The following is a 22,752-nucleotide window of genomic DNA, read 5'->3' on the forward strand; positions in this document are numbered from 1 at the left end:
AGTGTCGGCTGAGAGTAGATGTTTTCTTTGAAACATTATTAGTAGAAAATGTTATATAATGTTTTGATCATGTTCATTCTCTTCCCAACTCACCCAAACTCTGCCTCTCTTCCCCATCAACTCAATTTTGTGTCTTCTTCTCAGTATTTTTTGATACCTATTGAATTCAATTCGTGTTTCTCATATATTCTTGAACATGTGGCCTTCCATTGGAGAGTGGTTGGCTTCCCAAGGCTAATCAATTAACATTTTTAATTAGAATTGGATGGAGTGGTCTTTTCCCAGGGGTCAAGATGGTGTTATAGAGTTAATTGATTAGCTTCTGGAAGGACATCTGCTCAAACTCAGGCATATTGGGAAAGAGAAGTATGGGAAAGGGTTTTTTTAATGGTGAAACCATAAAAAGACATTGAATATTTAAGCAAGCAAGAAAGCAAGCAAAAAATTGGTCTGTTATGTCAAGTTTAAATGGTTAAGGCCACTCAAAACAATCTTTGGGAATCTGTCTAAGTTACAGAAGCCAAAAATAAAAAAGCACTTAGTCAGACAGTATGGTTGTACATATCTGGGTGGTGTCATTGAATGAGAGTTACTAGGATCTTAATCTTCCTCCAGGGACTGGAGTCAGAAGCAAATGACTTATGGGTGTGAAGATGGGTGTCTAGAACATAGTGGACGGAGTTTGTTTGTTTGTTCTGGCTATCGCAAGGGAAGTACTCCTGCTCTTGGATGAAAATGGCTGCAGAATTAAGTAGAACTCATCAATGCTAGCCTTGCTTCTTACTGCTCTATCAGACTGGTTTAGGCTTTCTAGAGCATGTCTTCAGCAGTTCTCTCTAGCTCTTGGAATGTCTTCAGAGTGATCCCGCTGGCTGCCAGTGCAAGGACTACATTGCCATCCCAGACCCTTAAACATCTGGCTCTTGAGAGCTTGACTCATCTAAGAAAGCCTTACAACCCTGTTTATAACAGAGACTGAAGTTTGTAATCCTGCCCAGGGAACTGAGACCAATGGGCTTTCTGGTGGGATGCAATTTTGAAGTCTGGCATGGGGGAATTTAAATTGCGTCCCCTGTCACTCATGTTTCCCACATGCAAAGAACCGTCCCCGTTCACCTGGTTCCCCTAACCCAACCTGGCCCAGCGCTTCCACTGTCAGGTCCACTCTTGGTGGAGGGGAAAAAAAAATGCAAGCAAAACTGGCCCGCCAAGAATGGGCTCCGTGTGCTGCGCGTGCGCCGTCGGCTCGGCCGTGACGTCACCGAGCGCGGCCCGCCCCTCCAATATTAGCAACCGGAGGCGTCCGTAGCAGCAGTGGCTGCGGAGATGTGCGAACTTCCGGTCGTCCCGGCGAGCTGTCGTCGCCGCCGCCCCGCAGTCTCCGCCGCCTGCCGCGCGGGCCCTCGGCCGGGGAGTCGCTCGGCGCTAGGCCGGTTCCGGCGCGCCCATGGTCGGCGCTGCGGACCGGGAGGCTGGCCCGGCGGCTGCGGCGTGCTGAGAGGGCGGCGTGGGGACGATGCGGGCCCCGCGCGGCCGCTCCGGGCCCGGCCGCCTCCTGGCCCCGGCCTTCTTCCTGCTGATGCTGCCCGCGCTGGACGCGTCCCCGGCGGTGCCGTCCACGACGGCCAGGGCGGCGCCCGCGTTCGGGCCTCCCGAGCCCGGGCCGCGCACGCAGTCCCCGCTGCCTCCCGGCCCCACCGCGGCCCAGACCCGGGCCCGAGCTCAGGCTGAAGCCGCCGCACCCCGAGGCGCCGAGGGCCGCAATGGCAGCAGCCCCGCGGCGGGGTCTGAGGCCGATGGCCTCGGAGGGCAGGCCGGGGAAGGCTCCGTGGGTGGCAGCTTGGCGGTGAGCCCCAACCCCGGCGACAAGCCCATGACCCAGCGGGCCCTGACCGTGCTGGTGGTGGTGAGCGGCGCCGTGCTGGTGTACTTCGTGGTCAGGACCGTCAGGTGAGGCTTAGCCTCCAGGGTCCCCACCCCCTGCCGCCTAGAGCCAGCCCGCAGACGGGTGCGACCCGCTCCAAGAAGCCGGGTGCAAGGCCTTCAGCTGGGCTTGAGTTTCCCCTCCCTGCCCCCAGCACCAGGGACTGCAATCTTAGCCCCTCCGGTGGACTGTCTTAATGGCCTGTGCTCCCTTACCTCGGGGACACAAGCCCATGCCTTTCGTGTATACATCCCTAACCCACCTCCAGCCTGCCCTTCTTGGAGGCTTGCCTTCAAAGACAGCCTTACCTTGAAGTGACATCATGTCCCAATGCCCTGGAATTTAGATTTCACTGCTGTGCAGTGCCCTTCCTGCCCCCCAGTTGGTGTTTTGCTTGTTAGAAGGCCCTCCCGTTTGTGAGTCAGGGTTCCACTGGCACAGTAGTTCAAAAGGGCCCGATGCAGGTCTGACTTTCTAAAACTTAGACCTTCTTCCTTACCAGTTGTACTTCTTAGCCAGTGCTCTTAATCTACTCCTAAGTTGTTTTTCAGTTAATTGGGCACCGCATCTTTGGAAAGGTGTCAAACAGAGCAAGACCCCACCAGAAAGGGCCAGCCAAGAAAGCAGTAGAGCAGATGGTATTTTATGATATTTGCACTGGTTTACTGTTTTGCAAATTAGTTCACATTTTACCCGTCATTACACACTACCGTTATTTAATATATGTTGTTAAATCGTCAAAACAAAATTTCGCTTTTAAAAAGTCTCTGTGAATGGAAAACTGATATGACTTGATTAAAAGTCTGCGATGCTGTTGGCTATGTGGCCCACAGGATATTATGGATTTTGTTATTATGACCCATCTTAATACTTTGCTACAGTTTTTAAAACTCATTTCCAGGTAATATCTTACAAGTGTATGAACTACAAAAAATTTATTGGTAAGGTTTGAAATTCTACATTGAAGCTAATAAAGAAATACTTCTTGTGAAGCTTTGGTGTTGCATATTAAAAATAGTATCAAAAAAGTATTACATTTTCCCCTTGTTTTCCAAGTTAACCAAATATTACAGATGGTTGGATGCAGAAACAGATTTGAAAATCTAGTGTTTTTCTTTTCTGTTTTTATTTTTTTATATATAGTTTAGCCTAAATGTTAGATTTTTGAAGAGAAACATTGTGCCATTCTTTTTACTGTTTTTGGTTTTATGAATAGTTAACTTTCTAAAACATTTCAAATCAAGTATTTAATTTTTCTCAGATTTCAGTGACAGCTTAGATATTGTTGCACTAAATCCACATATATAGCTCCCTGGAGCTCTTAGTAACTTTTGAGAATGAAAAAGAATTAAAAACATTTGAAAACCCATATAAGCAGTATTATTGGGCTAAAAACTCTTAATTTAAAAAGTTCAGAAGATCCACAGCCACTCTCTGTCACTGGGAAGTTAGACAGTGTTGAGATAGACAATGTTAAAAGCTTGTGACTACCTAAGTGAGACTTCTTGATGTTAAATCTTAAAGGAAAATGAAATTAGTTTCACTATATAATTGTTATTTGATACTGTGTGTAAATCCTGTGAGGTACATAGGAAACATGGGTAGAATGATAATTTTCTTGGTTTTGTTTGCTTTTCCGTTTTGTTCTGCATTATTTAATTTATAATCTTATATACATGTTTACTGTCTTTGCTTTTCTCTGTTCACTTCTGTTAAACTTGAGAGAACTCAACCTTCCCTGCTTCTGTCAGATGATTCAGAAACATGTTGTATGAGAACCGGCAAATTCAGAACTGTGACTGATAAAAACTGCATATTTCAGGCAGCATCTAACACATTGGTGTAATCCAAGTTCTAAATTTAGTTGGTTGCCTAACATCCAAAGCTTGACTGATGCTGACTAAATCTGGGGATCTCCAGAACCCATACTCTTTACTTCCAGATCATGCTTTTCGTCCTCATTACCATGGCTGCTCATTTTGACTCCGTTTCCAAAATACACCTGACAGCAAACCAGAGTTGCTTGTTTGTGCAAGGGAGAATACTCAAATACCATTTCTTTAACTAATGACATGAGGTGAAACGGAGTATTTTAATAGTGATATAATTTTATTGTTTCAAACTATGAGACATTGAAAATCTTAATCTAACTAAGCATCATAAATATTTGGATGGAAATAATTTATACTGGTAGTGTAGAAATATTCCAAACAATGATATTTTTTCTGTACAGAAACTTGAATACATTACAGGAGTGCTGCAGGGGCAAAGTAGACTTCACTTTCTGTGAAGATGCTCCTGTCTTCTTTACTCTGTGCCCATCACTGAACCTTATGGCACTGAGCACACTGTGGCTTTATGGATGCTCCTGAATTCATTCCTATGTTGCTCAGTAGGTAAGTGGGGAGAGCTACAAACTTAAAGGATAATTGCTCCTTGCTGATAGAACAAAGAAATATGAAGATGTCAGTTACTACTTAGATTTTCCTTTTCATAGGTCAGTCTTCCTATACTAAAATATGTAAGACCAGAGAACAATCATAGAGGATTACTGCAGTTTTCAGTGTTGTGTGTTATGTAAAAACAGCTCCTATCATAATATGATTAATTGTTCTTGTCTTAAAGCAGAGATTCTTTTTTTTTTTTTTTTTTTTTCCTGATGTGTCTGTCTTTTTTAATTCGGTATGATACATCTACTTTTCCTTCTTTAGGAAGTTACTCGACCTCTCCAGTGTCTGAACTCTATAAAATAGCGATAAAGAGCTCTTAGAAATGGTGCCAATGAACACCAAATTTAGCTTTGATAGCCTTCATTCAGCCAGTCAGTATTTACTCAGCTGTCCTCCACTGGGCAGTCATTTTGAGATAAATCAACATTACTGCCTCTGTGGTACTGCCAGCCTGGAGGAGCACAGGGACATTCATCAAACAGTTATACAGATAATTAAAACTTGTAGCAAATGCACATTGATGTGTCCTCCACTCACTCTGTCCCTCCATGCTAGTGATCCTTTCTCACTATTCCATCTTGGCATCTTTGGATGACAAGGACCATGTGTATGTACAATTATTGTGCAGCAATTAAGAGTAGAAATACAATAATTATGTCTGGGTCCTGTTAATACTTATTATATAGAAACTATACAGCATTAATTTAATTTTAACCATGACTGAATTTGTAATCTAAAGCATAAAATGAAGCTTCCTTCAAAGATTCTTACTCTGTAACTAAAGCACTCCTTTTGAGATTTTATCTACCATGGTATATAAACTAATCAATACCAATACTTATTGATGTGTATCATATATAATGTCATGAAATTTGAATATATTTTCCAATTCTTGCAAAAAAATCTTCAAAGTGGGTGATTTTCTTCTGAGGAAAGTTGTGGCTGAATGAGGTCAAAGGTTTGTTTGGAGAACATCCATAGGAGCTGCCTGAATCCTAGTCGCTGGAAACCTAAGGTAGCCAGCGACTGTGCTGTCTGGTTTAACTAATGTACTGTATCCAAGGTGATAGTGCACATGAGGATGGCCAGTTGTTTGTGGGAAAATTAAGTGTGTAATGATTCTTTTTAAAAGATGATTTTTGGTGAATGTTACTTTGTAAGACTTTACAAATTGAGAAAGTAAGATAACTTTAGTAGTTGCTTATACTCGTTACTTTGCTACTCTGGCAAAATGTAGTTATGCTGTGTCAACACTACCTCCTATCCTTCAAAGATTTTCTTGATATAGTCAGAGGATGGCTGTATTTTAAACTAACTACTACTGCTAGACATTGTCTTATCTGTTGCCTGAGTGCTGGAATTAAAACTGTGTGCTACCATGTTCAGCTTCCTATCTGGTTTCTTAAGAATGTGAGTTCCTGAATGAATTTCACCACCAATTACAAAATTATGTCATGGTTGAAAATTCAACTTAGTGATAGAAATAGAAAGTCTGTAAAGCTATTTATATGCATTAGTCACTGCCATTAATTTAGTAAGTATTGCTGAGTGACTGTCAGAACTAGGCCTTGTGATAAGAATAGCAACACATGAGGTTAGAATTTGAACAGTTTTGAAGAATCTAATGTTTAGCTATCCTTTGAAACTGTCGTTTGTGCTCTGATTTGTCATGGCTCACTCAGACAGAAAATACATATCAAATATATAGAGACATAAAAGTGCTTTGAAATGTATTTAACAAATGTGACTCCTCAAGGAATTATATTTTTTGAGAAATGAAACTTTCCCAAATGCTTCTGCCTATTATGAAATAATACAGTGTTAAATAAGCTGTGTGGCCTACTCTCCTGATGCCAAATCTGACCAGCTGTGGCAGCAGTGTAGCTTATCAGTCATCAGTGTGGAAAGGAACCCCTGGAGAAGGCTAAGAAGAACTAGGAAAGCCTGGCAGTGATGGCGCATGCCTTTAGTCCCAGTAGGCAGTTCGGGAGGCAGAAGCAGGTGGATCTCTGTGAAAGAAACAAACAAGAAGAACTGGAGAGAGGCCATTTTACTTGACACTCTGCACATGGGAAGGAGCACAGTGCTTGCACCTGAAGGTTTAGTAAGGTAAGCAGGTCTGAGCAGACTGAAAGTCAGTACTCTAGAGGGAAAGTACCAGGTGTCTCATTGAGATTTCATCACAAGTATGCCCTCTCAGCCTTCTCTCCCTACAAACATGCAAAAGAAAAGAGAAAAACTGGCTGAGTGCTGGAGTTTGTCAGAACTTTGAGACGTCAAGGAGTCAAAGGGAAGAAGAGAACAGAACAGATTGAGGATCTGCGGAAGAGGCAGGAGGGGTCGGTGCACACTGAGACAAGGGTACAAAACCAGCAGCACACAGAGGTCTGTGCATGTGTATCGCAGGAATATAGGAATGCAGCTTTTCGTGTGTGTGCTTTGCTTCTTTACCTTTGTCCTTCAGCTCAGGAATTAAATGCTTGAGGAAAATTAACTGCACTTGTTGCCTGAGTTGGTAGCGATCCTAGTGACCATTTCACCAGATGATGATTTTTGTTGGGAGCTCATACCAATAAGAAAATGTGGAGTGATACAAGGAAGGCGAGATTTGTAGTCCTCAGAAACACTTGATGCTCGTCCTCATCTCTGCCCACCACTCCATGAGGCTGTCATTCAAATACACACCCCCATAGTCATAAATCCACAGAAAGGGTCAATTCTGAACCGCTCCAGTACAGTAAGGGGTTGTTCTGTTTTCTTCTTCCCATGTTGATTTTTTCTCTATTGTCCCAGCCCAATTCTGTTTCAGTGTAGCCTGTTAGGAAGTCAGCAGTGCATTCCTATTTTCACATGTGAGTTACATGGTGTCCTCAAAGTCCATCTCAGGTTTGTGAATCAGGGAAACTAAAGGCTTCTACCTGCAAGGATTAGTCAAGGATCTACATAAAGAGGGGAGTACCGGTTCTGCCAGGTGAAGACCATTTGGGGGATGATGATGATTATTTTGTTCTACTTAAGCATCATCTATATATCTATCTCTTTTCTTCTATAATTTAAATATAAGCAGTGCTCTCAAGAGTTTCTTTATTCAATATTCTCATGTAGCCCAGGCTAGCTGAGGTTGACCTGGATTATCTGATACTCCTGTCTCAGTTTCCTGAGGACATAACTTACACACTTGTGAACTACAATGCTAAGCATTTTGAGCATTTCATTTTTTTTCAGTTGATTTATTATTGTTGTTGATGATGGTGGTGTATGTGTGTGTGTGTGTAAGAGAGAGATAGATTTGCTGGAGAGAGAGAGAGAGAGAGAGAGAGAGAGAGAGAGAGAGAGAGATGCTGATATGCTGGTTCTTGTGAGGCCATGGCCCACAAGAGAAGTTCAAACAGTACGCTTTTGGAATTGATTCTGTCTTTCTCAATAGAGTCTGGGATAAGATTCAGTTGTGTGGCTTTTACCGGAAGTACTTATATTCACCAAGCATCCTGCTCTCCCCACTTGTTTTTAATATAATCTTTTCACTTGTCCTTCCATATATGCTAAAACCTTTTCGTTTAGTCAATATTTTTTGTGTATAGCTGAAAAGTAAGGGCATCTCCTTTTTTAGATGTTAATGCTAGGACTATGCTTCCCAATGTTTTCCTATCATTTTGACATGCAAGAAAATTGATAGCCATGTGGTATTCTTTTGATATTGTCCACCCTAGACCCTGCTCATTGACTTCAAGAGTGGAGAGTGGGAGGGACTTTGCCTTATGCATCAATGTGTATGTACTGCGTTTGTGTCTAGGCATATTGTTTGAGAACTATTGGAAGGATGGTGATAAATGTGGACTATATTGAAGTACAGCCAAGCAAGTTTTATGAGCTACTTTTGAATCTATGTAAGTTAGTTCATGATAAATTTGAGGGACCCTTAAACCTCTCAAATTGCTCTGGTTTTTGGGATTTCAAAGATAACAAGTCATGTTTGTCCTCCTCAAGGAGCCAGCTATCCAGTCAAGGACTCTTAATGCTGATTGGGGTAACAAGTTGAAGTTGAAAGAATTTAGGAGTAAAGGATCAAGCATCATGGAAACTGCTCCGGGCTCTTACAGTGGCCCATTTGAAAAGGCACTTAACTGTTGTTAAACAGGGACTATTATTTCACTGTAGTGTTTGTCTATGATTAATGTGCCATCTTCAGGTCTAACCCAGTCTGCTCTCAATTGACCTTTACAGACAAATATTTTGTTAACAAATATGTCAACAATCATAATCTTGCAGCCAGTGAGGGACCCCTTTGACTTAGAAGATGATCCATATGAGGTACCATCTTTTTAGCCAATGGGTCAAAACTTCGTGAGTCTGGTGCTGTGATTTATTCTTCATATACATTTAAACACAAGAAAACTTTAGAGAAAGGTTTCCACAACATCACAACAGCAACAGAGCTTTAGGTCTAGCTACATAGATACTTGTTAGCAAAGTAGCAAAGCACCCATGACTTTTGTAATAGGAGTGAGTTCTATTGGCTGATAAACACAGGGCTAGAGTCTAGAGAGGAAGCATTTGTATAAGCATAAGGATAAATTCTGTTGATGGAGAATGCAATGTATGTGTGACCTTTCATAAGGATGACTTCTGGTCACTGAGAGTCAAAGCTCAGAATTAGGGCCTAACAGTGCTCAAGATATGGGGTGGGAGGCGGGGGTTCAGGTGGAGGCTGGCTCCTTATAGTATAGCAGAGGCTCATCAGGTTGTTTTGACCACTTACACTGTGGCATTCCAGGTGACCAGGCATCAGTCATTGCCTGCCTTTGAAGAAAATAGGGCCCTGATTGACTGTCCTGCTTTCTCCAATGTTTAAAGTTGTGCTTCCTTCCTATAGGCAGGGAAATTTTTTGGATTACTGTATTAAAAAGATGTGTATTCAAGAATAAATTTTCCAGTTGTGTTTGAATTACAATACTTGGAAAACAGCAAATAGAGAAGGACCATTTGAAAGTATGAGAGAGCACAGAATCTGAGAAGACAGGAAGGAGCAGCTAATACTCACATGGTAGAAATAACATGGGCAGGGCGGCAAAGAGCTTTTGTATTGAAATATCCCTATTTGTCTGTGTCCATGCTACCTTGCACATGCATGATTTCATCTGACACATCTTTTAGTCTCCTTTTGACAATGTGGCTTCTAATGGCACCACTCTAAGATACCCTTACAGAGGACAGTATATACTTTTGTCTTCCATGACTCCTTCTGCTCTCTCTGAGCAGTGGATACAACAGTTTATACTTTGACTTGCGCAGCATCACTTCTCAATTTCTCTTTTCTCTCTGTTTATAGTATCTTGCTTTTTCATGAGTTTTTTTTTTTTTTCTTGATAAATTTTTTCCCCCTGGTTTGGATTTGTTGGTTCGTTTATGTTCTTCAGAGACAGGGTAGCATGTGGTACAGGTGGCCTCTAATTCAGTGTCTTGGGTAGACTTTGAATTCCTGTTCCTCCTGATTCTGCCTTTGAAGAGTCATGATATAGGAGGCATCTATGGACCACCCAACCTTTTTCCTGTTTTGATCACTGTTTATTTGCCTTGCAGAGCAGATCTTTGATTCCCAAGATTAAGTGGCCCTGTATCTCCATGCCTAGCCTTTGTTTCTGTCTTGGATGTCAGAGTGTGTCAAGTTCTCCTTGCTTTGTACAGTTCACCTTATGTCTCTCACATGTTTTTCCCATGTAAAGCTCTTGCATTCTGTATTACATTACTATAGGTGTCACTAGGAAGTGCCGTTGGCAGAGTGAGTTAAACAACAGAGATATAGTGACTCACTTCTGGAGGCTGGAAACTCAAAAGTGCTGGTGTTGACATGGTTGGTTCATTCTAAGAGCTGTGAAGGCTCTTATATTTTTAGTCCTGATGGCTTAACTGATAAGTGACTGTCTTATTTTCATACAAGTCTATGGAAGCCATGGGGAGGAAAGTGGTAGTTTGAATAAGGATGGTTTGATTCCTAGTTCTGGACTGTAAGGACAGTTTAAGAGGTTTGACCTTGTTGGAAAAAGTGTGTCACTAAGGGTGGGTTTGGAGGTTTCAAAAGCTCACACCTGGCCCATTGTCTCTGTTCTTCCTGTTGCTTGTTGATGAGGAGGCAAGCTCTCAGTGACTACTCCAGCTTGTTCCTGTCTACTTCCTGTCATGATATAATGTACTAACCTTCTAAAATTGTAAGCACAACAATAGAACAGTAGCTAAGACAATCCCCCACCCATTTAAAAAAATGCTCAGACACAGACACACCCACACATGTACTCTCTATCACCTGGTTCAACTTGAGTCCCTCTATAAGGACCATATATCAAAATAAAGCCATGATCTGCCATTCTTAGGTTAGCACCTCAACTCTAACTCAAGTAAAAATATGGAGGACATTGTTCAGTCTAATAGCACTGTAACCCATTACTAGTGTCTTTTCCAGAAGAATTTCAGCTGGTAACTGGTAGGTTTGGTTATGGAAATAGGAGGAGGTGAAATGAGAGATGTTCAGTTTGTCAAAGAGTTTTGATTATGCAACAAAACAGTATTAATTTCATGATGAGAATTGTAGAGAACTAACATTGTAGCTCACTAATGTCATTTGCTTATATTATTATTACAAAAAGTGCTTCAAATGAATTCTTGTTCACAGAGTGCTACATTAATTCTAATTCTTGGTTACTTTCTTGATTAAAAAAAAGTAATGATAAAAGCTTTTTATGCAAATATATAAGCATATAAATATGTAGTTGTATATTATATATTGAAATCTACTTTATGTGTAAGCACATAGAGGATTCATATGTGCATGTGTGTGTTCATATGACTGGTTTATATGTTCCTCAGCCTAGTTAGGATATATTATAAAACAAAGAAATTCTATTATTTCTATTATTTCATACTTAATACATTTCTTGCACATATTCCATTAAAAGAAGATGAAAACAAATTTATGAATCAGATCAGGTATTCACTCTTTCATAGGGTAGTAAAATGAAATGGAGTTTTATTTTGTTGTGTTTATTTTATGTAGCATCAAACATTTTTACATAAAACTTTATCATGCTTACTTTAGTACTTTTATTTTGAGTCTATAAATAACTGGTGCATATTATTGAAACAGAGACAGAGCTGAATAAATTTAATGAAACCTTAAGGAGTCTGCATCTATGTTAAAACCATTGAGTCACTGATGCTGTGATTAAATGTAGCTCAATATAGATTACTGTTTCACTGTCTCCTGCCATTTCAGGGTTCAATAATTCTTTACTTGTTTGGGATATTATTTGTAATATTGACTAAGAACCAACAAATTTGCTTTCATGTTGCAGTATGTGTTATGCCTAATTGAAAAGAATGCACATTAATAACTGCATATGACTATTAGCATATTTATATGTATGAGAGTAAAGAGTATAAAGACTGGATTTAATGTTTCCTTTACATTTTGATTGAAAAATAATTTAAACTTGATAGTAAAAAATAAAAATAGCTTTTTTACCTTGATATTTTTGTTTATTAAAAATGTATATATTTCATACTTAGCATTTTAAGTAGTTTATTGGGTCAACACAATTATTTTTAAAATTTGTGTTTTTTATTCTTTAACTTCTGTTGAGAAATACCAGTATGTACAGCAGTTGATATTTTTTGGGATGTAGCTGCCATGACCATGTAGCCATCATTGCATGTATCTCTAGAATGAGGAAAGACATTTTTAGAGAAATAGCATTTAAGTTGTTATTTTAATAAAGAACTTTTAAAATCTATTAATCCTTTTATGAGTTAATACATACATTAAATGGTAAATTTATTTTAATCAAGATGCCCCTCCCACTTAACCATTCTGTCTCTAAGAAATAGATTCTTGTTTTGAAGAGATTCTTGAAAGGTAGTATTTACATATATTACTAAATAAATCTACAATGTAAACTATGGCAAGAATATGCCTAGAGAACACATAAACTGATAAAAAATCCCTAAATCAGTCCAGGACTGTGATACAATGTTAGACAGCTGCATTTATTGTTTTTTTTTTTTTCTGAAAATTAAAAACAAATCATTCAATTTGTGATGACTTTAGTTGGAAATGGACTTTCTCTTTCTCTCTTCAGTTCCCAAATAACCACACAAAAGCTTATATTATTACAAGTGTTTAGCCTATAGCTCAGGCTTATTACTAACTAGCTCTTAAATTTACATTAACCCATTTCTACTAATCTCTGTACTGCCATGTAGCTTGTGGCTTGTTCCCTCATTTCTACCATCCTGCTTTCTTGGCAGCTGAGTGGCTTTCTCTCTCTACTCTCTACTCTACCCTTCTTCATCCCAGTCATCATTTTGATTGTCCCACCTAACTTTATCCTGTCTTGCTATAGGCTAAACAGCTTTTTTTTTTTTTAATTAACCAATGAAAGTAATACATACAGTGTTCACAAAAATTATCCCATAGCATTTAGTTCTAGATAAAGCATCAGCTGAGGTTAATCCAGGTTACTAGCATGGTACCCATTTCATGTACATAACCTGGGAGAAATTTGTTACCCAAGATAACTTCACATGACATCAAGTTCCTCATTGACTGAAAACTCTGGACTGGGAAGTCATGTGATTTAGAAAACTCACTGAAAGAATTGCCAAAGAGATGAGGCTCTGGTGAGACTGTCAGTATCCACAATGTGCGCTGCATAATTCTTCACTCACTGTGTACTCATTTTCAAATCACAGGACAGCATGGGAAACATCACAGCTATTTAAGGAGCTTCTTCATTAGCAGCCATTAAGTGAAAAAGGACCAATACTTTCCTTAACTTTGTTCTTCTTTCCAAAGTAATCATTTTTAGTTTCCAAGTGCTTTAACAAGACCAAGTTTAATCTTAGCAAACAAGGTAAATTCTATCTGCCAGCAAGCTCTTGTAAAGTCCTAGCACAAGAATTTTTTTAAAAGATTATAAACAAAAGTACTAAGACAAAATATGGCAAAAATCATATTGGCCCATAAAACCCAAATAACAGGAAAAGTTAAGACCCTGTTCTCCATGATGCATATGAATGTGTACAAATATACATGTTTGTGTGTTGATTTATATATACATTATAGTTTTCAGTAAAACAAATTTCATTTGTGATTACTTGCTGAAATATTTTGTTTTGTTTCTGTTCTCCAAAAGGTTCTTATGCAGGACTGCTTGCTATGTGTTGAAGCTATTGAGTTGGAAACCCCTTGGGCATTGGCTGCAGGTTCATAGTTTTGTATCACTGAGTCAGAAATCAGCTTAGTGACACTTGGTCTCTAGTCCTGGAAATTTTGGTTTAATTATGGCCCTAATGTGATAATTTTTGAAATCCTAGATTATTCTAATATGTAGTACAGGTTATGACCCACTAATCTAAATTTGAGTATATGTCTAGGACTTCCATTATCTGACTTTTTGGTGGTAACAGCAATGCTTATTTGTGTCTGTTAATAAGATGGAATCAAGGACATAAGATAAAGGCTGGAATTAAATTTAATATCTGAAGTAAGGCTTAAAAAGTTATCTCATAGGGCTAGAGAGATGGCTCGGCAGTCAAGAGTACTGCTGCTCTTCACAGGACCTTGAGGTCAGTTTCCAGCACCCATGTGGAGCATCTCAGAACCAACTGTAACTACAACTGCAAGGGATATGAAGCCCTCATCCTTCTGGCTTACGTGGGCATCCACACAAGCTTCATTCACTGACACACAACAATAATAAATTACCTCTCAACTACAGTTCACAGAAGTTGAAGAGGGTAGAAAGTATGCTAGACAGGAGAAAAGTTGAAGCCATACGAATATATAGAAATAGATGTATTTAAGGAAGTACTAATAATCTTTGGTGCTCAGTTGATTGTTCTAATTCATATTTAATTTGGTGCTAAATGAATGTTTAGTCATTTAATAAATTATTATAATCATTTTGTACTGAGTGTGTGCTTGGTAGGAAACATGGGTACTTTCTTTAATTTATAATTACATATTAAGTAATGATTAAGCTAATAAAAATAATTTATTAATTTATTTGTTCGATTTAATAGGATGAGAAGAAGAAATCGCAAAACTAGGAGATACGGAGTTCTGGACACTAACATAGAAAACATGGAATTGACTCCTCTAGAGCAAGATGATGAGGATGATGACAACACACTGTTTGATGCCAATCATCCTAGAAGGTGAGTTAGTGCGGTAGTAAATAGAGATGCAGATCTTTGTTCAGATAACTGAAGTCCGATAATATTTTATAGTCTCTATTCTAGCAAATTTTGTTGATTTCTGTTCTATGTTGTCCTTTGTCCTGCCAAGTCCAGATCTCATATCTTTGCTAAATTGGGTGTAACCAACAATATACATTCCCTAAAGTTAGACTTCTTTTTGCATATTTCTTTGCAGTGTTTTGGGTTTGAAATCTTTCATTCTTGTAGTATTCATTATTTTGGCATATGTTTATCTTTGAGAAATATTTAGTAAGCTTGCTCTTAGTTTTACATCCCGAAATGGTTTTGTTTATTGTTTGGTTTATTTGATTTGCCAATAGTACTTCCTGACAGAACTATAAAACTTGAGGTTTGTTGTCTCTTGGTGTAGTTGTGATGTCTGTATTCAGATCTAGTCTCATGACATGTCAAGATTTTCCTAAGGAGTTTGTTATGTGATAATGTCTGCAACTGGAATGACGGGAGGCAGCGAGGGTTATAATGTGTAGGAAACATATGCTAAGAGAAAGAGTCTAGAATCACATAAGTCAGAGAGCACAGAAATCTTTCTTTTACTTGACAAAATTTATTGTTTGACCATGTCAAACCATGAGTGCAGTGACTCTGCACTCAGTGTGATTAAGGATAAGAGTAACACTTGTCTGTGGGTACGGACAGATGTGTAGAACACACTTTGGTTCCATGTCAGTTTACCTAAACAACAGTAGCCAGTAGCGAATCTCCAGGTAGGACCTATGCTGCCTAGCTCCTCACTTTGTGGGTTTTTGTCTTTGTTTGCTTATTTTTACTATGTTTATAACACCAGCATAGTATTGCACTGGTGGGCATACCCTGCAGGTGGCCATTGTAGTTGTTAGGATTTATGCTGGTTGACTTTGTATTGATATAGAATTGAGTAGTCCAGTTTTTGTTACCTTTGTTTCAGTCCCAGGGGTTTCTGTTCTTAGGATGGAGTTACCCTACATAGCTGATTGGCATCACTCCTGGAAGCTATTATTTACTGAAGAAAATTCTCAGTGCCAGATACAGGATAACACTTTAACAGCTAATGGTAGAGAAGTCAAGCAGCAGTCTCCATAGTCCCCTTCCGCCCTGTGAAAGCTGTCAGTGAGGAAAACTTGTGGCTGAGTTCTAGCTCCATTTCTTTTTATCATGCATCTCAATGTGTGCCATCTTCAGCAATGCATATTATCTTTATCTGGTTCTGATGGACTAATGAGGACTGGCAAGAGCCTGTATTTTTTAGTGGGTAAGACTAGTTTTATTGGTTGTCTCTTTTTGAAGTATGTGCCAGGTAAATTTGTTAGCTTATATTAAAAGTCAATGTATGTAATACGTACTTATGTTTATATTAGAATCAAAAGAAAATAATATGAAGTAGCGTTGAGAACAAAGGCTTACTGAGTAAATAGACAATGACCTCTTCTCGGGCTCCATGTGAAAGTGTTAAGTAAAACAGTGGCATTAGAATCGTTTCAGAATTATTATTATAATTTGCAGTGATAATAACTGTATTTAATTATGCTAGGTACTTTTGAGATGTCTGCTCCATAATTCATAGAAAGGAAAGACATAAAATGAAATTAACAGTACATGATTACCTCCAAAGAAGAACTCAATTTGAACTCAGTGTATCTTTATTAAGCAGGTTGTAGATGGAATGTGAAACATCCTCTATATGCTACTACAGTCATGTGTGAACACTTGGTTTCCGCTGGCAGCATTGTTTTCTTGGGCTTGTGAAACCGTTAGCCAGTAGATACTTGGCTTAGCAAGTAGGATACTGTCACTGGAGCAATATCCTTTCCTTTTCCCTCCCACTTTCTGTTTCCTGACTGTGGATACAATGTGAACAGCCACCCCACATTCCTTCTGCTGCCATCCTTTTTCACCATGATGAAATGTGCCCTTCAGAGCGTAAGCCGTGTTCAACTCTTAACTCATCCAGGAAGTCATCACTGAAAAGGTTGCAGCAGGCAGAAGTAACTACCTAAAGTTCAATTGTTGTGAAGGTGAAGCTTCAGAAATAGAAAGCTCAGAAAACCACTATGTATAATTATATGCCATCAACTTTGTAACCTAGAAAAAAAGTGGATAACTTCCTAGATAACCAGTTGGTATACACTCTGCTGGAGAAGGTCACCGCTCCTGTTCACTGCTTTTCCTCAGTTACCTGGAGTTCTGTAGTTCTTTGTGTAAGGTTGAGGCTTTGTGGGCCTTTATTCTTTTATTTTAATTTTTTTATTTTACATACCAACCTCAGTTTTCCCTCTCTCCTCTCCTTGCATCCCCCCACACCTCGTTTCTAACTCTACCTGACCACTCCTCAGATAGGGTAAGACCTCCAATGGGAGTCAACAAAGCATGGCTTATCAAGTTGAAGCAGGATCAAGCTCCTCCCCGCTGCAGAAGCTTCCTGGGCTTTTCTTTGTCCAGTTCATCATGTTAACTTGTGTCATCCATGTTCAGGTCAGATTTGGATAGCCATGTCAGTAGATTTTATGGGTGTGTAGTTTCTGATGTTACTAGGAGACCCAGTCTCACATCAAATTCCCTGATCCTCTTACTCTTACAATCATTCTACTTCTGCAGTTTTCCCTGAGCCTTAGGTGGGGACAGTGTTGTAGATGTATCCATTGGGACTGGGCTCCACAAGCCGTTTTGATGATTACTCTGGAGGTTTTAGAGGTGCACAGAGTAAGAAGCAAGGTGAGTTCAATCCTGCAAATGAAGGAGTGACTTGTGCTATGTAAGGTTATCAGAGGCTTTCAACCGGATTTGGAATTACCTTTTCCCGGCAAAGGAGAGACAGAGACAGAACAGAGAGCCTATTATCACTAAACTAAACAAAAAAATTAATTTTTCTGGAAAAAATTGAGATTCTGTAGTGTTGGAAGCTTAAAATAATTTTATAGTACAAACAACAAATAGAAATAATATATTAGTGGTGTTAAGTTTAACTTCTATCAAAAATAATGTACTAGAAGACAACTCTGAAATTAAGGTGATGACTTGTAAAAGTTAGCACTAATGTTATTTTAATGCCATGCCAGTAATTTGTGTCAAACATGCCATTTTAAAGCCTTAAATTTGCTTCCTTACTACTTTCACTCTGCTACTTCAATGTTGTATGTCTATTATAATTTATACCTGAAGATACCTAGTCATCAAATGCTTTCTACCTGTTTGTATCAGCCTGTATCAGAAAACAGATCTTATTTAGGTTTTGACAAGTGCAATAATTAGCAGGACTTTATAGGGCTGTCAATTTACAGTTGGGTGACTGAAAAGTGCTGTGACATACACCAAACAATTAAACGTGGTGGGCTGACATGTGCAGCTAGGGGAATGGCTTAGGCCAGCCTCCTGGGCTGGATTATTCTTGCCAAGTTACTGTCACATAATGAAGGTTGACTGCGTGCCAAACACTTGGCCCTGCTTCCCACTTTGTAGTGTTTGCCTGCTCACATTTTGAAGACCACTATTAAAATTCACCAGTAATCTTCCCTTGCAAATTATAGTTAGATTCAATTCAAAATGGTTTAGAACTTCAGCAACCAATTGGCCAAAATGGTGTTTTAGAAAAGAGGCGTTCATTTCAGGTCAAGATCTCCTGTGTCTTCTGAGTGACTTCCAAGCCTTGGGTACCTTCACAAGTACAGCTGGGGGATTAGAAATTCTCAGGCATCTTTAGCTATATGAGACTTAATAATAATAATTGTAAAAAGCATGGCACATCATGCCAGAATCCTAGAACTTGGAGACTGACACAGGAGGATTTCTGATCCTGTCTAAAAATAATTACTTCAGTATATTTAGGTGATTAAACAACAACAAAAAAATGCTTTAAAAACTTGTTTTAAAGCTATCCTCACCTTGGCACATTCAGGCCATTGTATGTCACATAGCTGCATGAAAGTGCACTGGAAATTATCAGAGCATTGACTGCTTTGTTTAAATAAAAGATTCTACCCATCTTTTGTCCCTTTCCAATCAGCATGAGTTCTGTAGAGATTCAAACCATTCCTTACTAGTCTAAAGCCCTGTTGCTTTTAGGCTGACCACTAAAATGTCTAAACAAGGTGCTAATTGAACTCTGACAGTGTAATGATACTCATGCAAGTGTTTTTACTACCATCTCCCAAGTACTTGTGCATTTTCCATCTCTTTGGAATAATTGGCAGCGTTTGATTGCAGTTGTACTTCTATCATCACAGAAATTACTGCATCTCGCTTGGCTAGGACATCATTCCATCCATCTCATGGTGTGACCCTCTTCATAGGACAGGCCATGCTGGCAGTCCTGCCTGCAGTGACTACAGCCTGTCCTAATTATTTTCCAGCTTCCATGCCTGTCTCTGCCCAAACGAGCGTGTTCATAGACACAGCTCTCACCACTCGGCTCTAGGTGACCCCATGGTTTGTAAGTTATTCCCTTCTAGACTTAAGAAGGAGCCAAGCTGCAGTGTTTTGAGCTGTTTCACATGGTCCAGTGAGGATAGAATGAGTGAAGATTCACATTGCTATAAGTATTTAAAAGAAACATGAACAGACATCCCAATGTATGTGTTTATGGAAGAATGTGTCTTTTGTTTGTTTGGTTGCTTGTGTAAAACAGGGTCTGACTAAATACCCTGACTAGTCATGAATCTATGGCAATCCTCCACACCCAGCAAAGCTTTGTCTTTTATCTGATTTTTTTGTTACCATACTACAAATATTTAAAATATGTTGTTTCATTGAGTGTGATTTGAGACTTACAGCTTTTGATTGTGCTTTGAAAGCTGAGAAGCAGAATTAAAGAACTGTATTTATAGAAACTATAAAACAAGTGAAAAGATTATATTGCTTGAAGTCAATTGAAATCATTTGTTAATGTTCTGTGAGGAAACTTTATTATGAATATAGATATGGGCTTCTATGACTCAGTGGATATTATATGTAAAATGACTGAATAGTTAAAATTACCATTCAAAGGAAAACAACTAAGGCAATTAATAATGATAGTGTTACTCAGTCATAGTGGCTTGCAATAAAGATTTTTTTTAAGCTTTATGTTATTCCCCTCAAAACTTCTGAATATTTAGATGCTTTTAGGCTTTATACGGAAGCGTTATTTATGTACGTATTCATTCGTCTTACAGGTGAGAGTGTGCCTTTCATGAGAAGACTTCATATTTCTACTGAGAACAGATTTCTATGTCTAAGGAATAAGAAGCCACTCTATCGAGGGGGGGGGCGGGATTTAAGTTGCATACATTATGACATCTTTTAATTTGTTGTTGCTGCAATAAATACTGTATCATTTTGTTATATCTTTGTATATTTGGAACGGCTCTGGTACTGGGCTCCATGGTGTTAGGGACAGACAGTACTGCACAGGATTTTCCATTTGAAGATTATTTTAACGTGGTGTTTACTGAGGAGCTTGTCCCTTCCTTTCACCATATTCGTATAACTTGTTTTCTTTTAAGTACTAATCAATTGTTGTTAATTATTTTTGTCAGTGTCATAATTTAAAGAACTATAAGCCTCAACTAAATGGTATGAAATAATAATTAAAATTCTACTTTACTAAAAATGTCCCATTTTTGTGGGGAAAAAGCCAAATTTGTTATGTTATTTTTGAGTTTTTAAAGAGTAGAAATTGTCTGTGCTATTGTATGCAAAAGAATAAATGTAATTTAAAATTATTTAAGTGGTACAGACAGGATCTGTTTACAAAATAAACCTTGCATTGTTATATATTAACCTGTGTGTTTCTATATTGTCTCTATATACTTAGTTCAAAATGTATTTTTCCCTAGGTTAGTGCTTCACACCTATAATTCCTGCAAAAGGTAGAAGATTCTCTGAGTTTGAGTCTAGGGATAAATGGGGCAAAGGTGGAGGAATATCTTCTTAGAGATGAGATATTTTGGAAATCTATGAATTTCAAAGGCATTTGTAGTTCAATATGAGAGTTAATTACAAGTCAGATTATATCACTCTAAGTATGACTTTTCTTAGAGATCAAGAGATTGAAATATTCCATCTGTAGACTTTGAAGTCAGAAATTTACGTAGAGATTAGCTTCATTTTCTCACAGCAAATCTAATCTCACCACGGTCTGATTTTGCATATTTTAAGTTATAGAAGACTTAGAGAAAAGGCACAGGTCATGAGTGCCCTTGCTTCATAGGATTAGTGAGATCATCCAAACGTGTGACAGAATGGGATAGTCCCCAGTCAGACTGGCTTCCAAAAAGGGTTTATATTTTAATTTATCAGCTATACTTTATGACCTCTAGTTCTGTTCTGTGTTATATTTTCAAGAAATCTGCCTCAAATGCTATTTTATAGGCTACTACCTCATGACGATGAATAATTTCATTTCTGCCCTTCTTGTATTGATGCTAGAGCTACTCCCATTCCTTAAGATACTCCTCTAAGAACGAGAACAAGATCAGAAGAAAAATGGTTTTATATTTAAATATAACCCAGGCCTGTCATATTTCAAATACGCTAAAAAGTGTTGTCACTATTTTCTACAGTGTCCCTGTCACATTTCTCTCCTTTCATGGGTAGGTCTTGTTTTCTATCTACCTGGAATATTTCATGTGGTACAGCAGACTGTGGCTGGGGTTGTGGCCCTCTGGTGTTCACCTGGACTGGGATGTCAGAGCAGCTTGCTCACGAGTCTGGGAGCTGATATTGACTGTTGGTGGAGAGTTCAACTCAAACGCTTAACATGGATTTTGCAACTGGATTCTGAGATCTTCCTAAGAGAAATGTGAAAAAACAGCAACATCTCTTAGGATTTCAGTTCAGATGTGTGTGAACATTGCCTCTGGCACATTCTATTTGTTAAGCCTGTCACCAAGATTAAAGTGAAGGAAGCTACAGTCTGCCTGTTTATCATGTGAGAAGCAACACACAAACACACACACCAGAAGGAATCCAGTGGTGGCCAGTCTGGGAGACCACCATTATAGCCTGTCTGACTGCCAGAACTCACACCCCCTTATCTGCACAACAGGCCAGTCTTTCTCCACTGTTGCCCACATTATATCCCATTTAGGGTGTAGCTTATCCCTTAGGATTTATACATTTAAATTTAAAGGGCAGATCAGGGGCTTGGGTGTAGTTAAAGAACTTAGATGCAATTCCTCAAAAAAGATGGTTTCTCGTTAACAAGAGAAGTATAAACCAAAGAGAGAAATGACCTGTTCAACAGTCAGTAGTACAAGGGAGATACACAGGTTTGAAGTTCATTAAAAATTCAAATTCTATAAAAGGTACAATGTAATCATAGCTTAAAAAAAATCATGCATATATATATGGACTGCTAAGTGGCATTTTGGTTTAATACAATATTGGATTGTTACATTGCATGTCTTAAGCTGTCTCTCATCTCTAAAGCATAGTTTATCATGAGAACATTTGATACTTGTTCTGGCGGTGCTGAAACAGCACTCAGTAATTAGCTCTTCCTGTCACACTGATTTCCCAGCACATGTCACTGCTTGGCTGGGTTCTAATTGTGCTCCAAGGAATTGGATCTGTGCCACTTGGTCTGTCCTCTGGGCTGCTGACACTCAGCTCTAAGACCTTCCTTTCAATAAGGTTATATGGGTTATATTGATTTTAATAACTGCCTGGACCTGCTCTATGTTAATAGAAATTTGAGACCCCTCCTTCATTCTCATTGGGGTTTACTCTCCCATCCCTCACCCACCCCGTAGATAACGTTATCTATATGTTTTCTATAGAGGGGTTCTCTGTGTTGTGGTTTAGTCTTCATGCCGCCTTGCCATTTGTCTGGTTGAAGTCTGCAGGTCTTGAGTTAAAGGAGTTTGCTTTATCTGTTTATTTGTTCATGTTATACGTCTCCCTCCCATGGAGGTGTCAATAAAAGTTTTTCTAAGTGCACGATTGATCAGAACCCTACCCTAAGGTCATAATTTTATATACTTTATGTTGTGGATCCTATAGAAACTAGTTGATACTTCTCCATGGCATAAGAATTATTAGAACCATTCTCCATTTCTGTTTTTTGTTTTGATATTTATTTATTTGTTGAGACAGGGTCTCACACAAGCCCTAGCCAGTCTGGAACTCACTATAAATCTCATGATAGTTTCAGAG

At 38.9% G+C, this 22,752-nt stretch overlaps 1 protein-coding gene across 2 annotated transcripts; it reads left to right on the top strand.

Moving 5' to 3' along the window:
* Positions 1–1,378: 1,378 nt before the first annotated feature.
* On the top strand, positions 1,379–20,376 carry Fam174a (family with sequence similarity 174 member A). 2 transcript variants are annotated; one of them, XM_051190856.1, is made up of 3 exons: positions 1,379–1,950; positions 14,449–14,583; positions 19,770–20,376. In XM_051190856.1, the coding sequence occupies exons 1-3, from the start codon at positions 1,517–1,519 to the stop codon at positions 19,771–19,773; spliced, it is 573 nt and encodes a 190-aa protein (XP_051046813.1). In that variant the 5' UTR covers positions 1,379–1,516; the 3' UTR covers positions 19,774–20,376. The 2 variants fall into 2 exon arrangements, with proteins under 2 accessions (XP_051046813.1, XP_051046814.1); XM_051190857.1 differs by lacking the exon at positions 19,770–20,376 and having other exon boundaries at positions 14,449–14,587.
* The last annotated feature ends 2,376 nt before the right edge of the window (positions 20,377–22,752 follow it).

Source organism: Phodopus roborovskii, unplaced genomic scaffold, assembly GCF_943737965.1.
Source record: "Phodopus roborovskii unplaced genomic scaffold, PHOROB, whole genome shotgun sequence".
NCBI lineage: Eukaryota > Metazoa > Chordata > Mammalia > Rodentia > Cricetidae > Phodopus > Phodopus roborovskii.

Coding starts and splice junctions, on each gene's coding strand:
- Fam174a (XM_051190856.1), top strand. CDS start 1,517: ATGCGGGCCCCGCGCGGCCGCTCCGGGCCCGGCCGCCTCCTGGCCCCG. Junction 1,951..14,448: donor TTCGTGGTCAGGACCGTCAG/GTGAGGCTTAGC, acceptor TCGATTTAATAG/GATGAGAAGAAGAAATCGCA.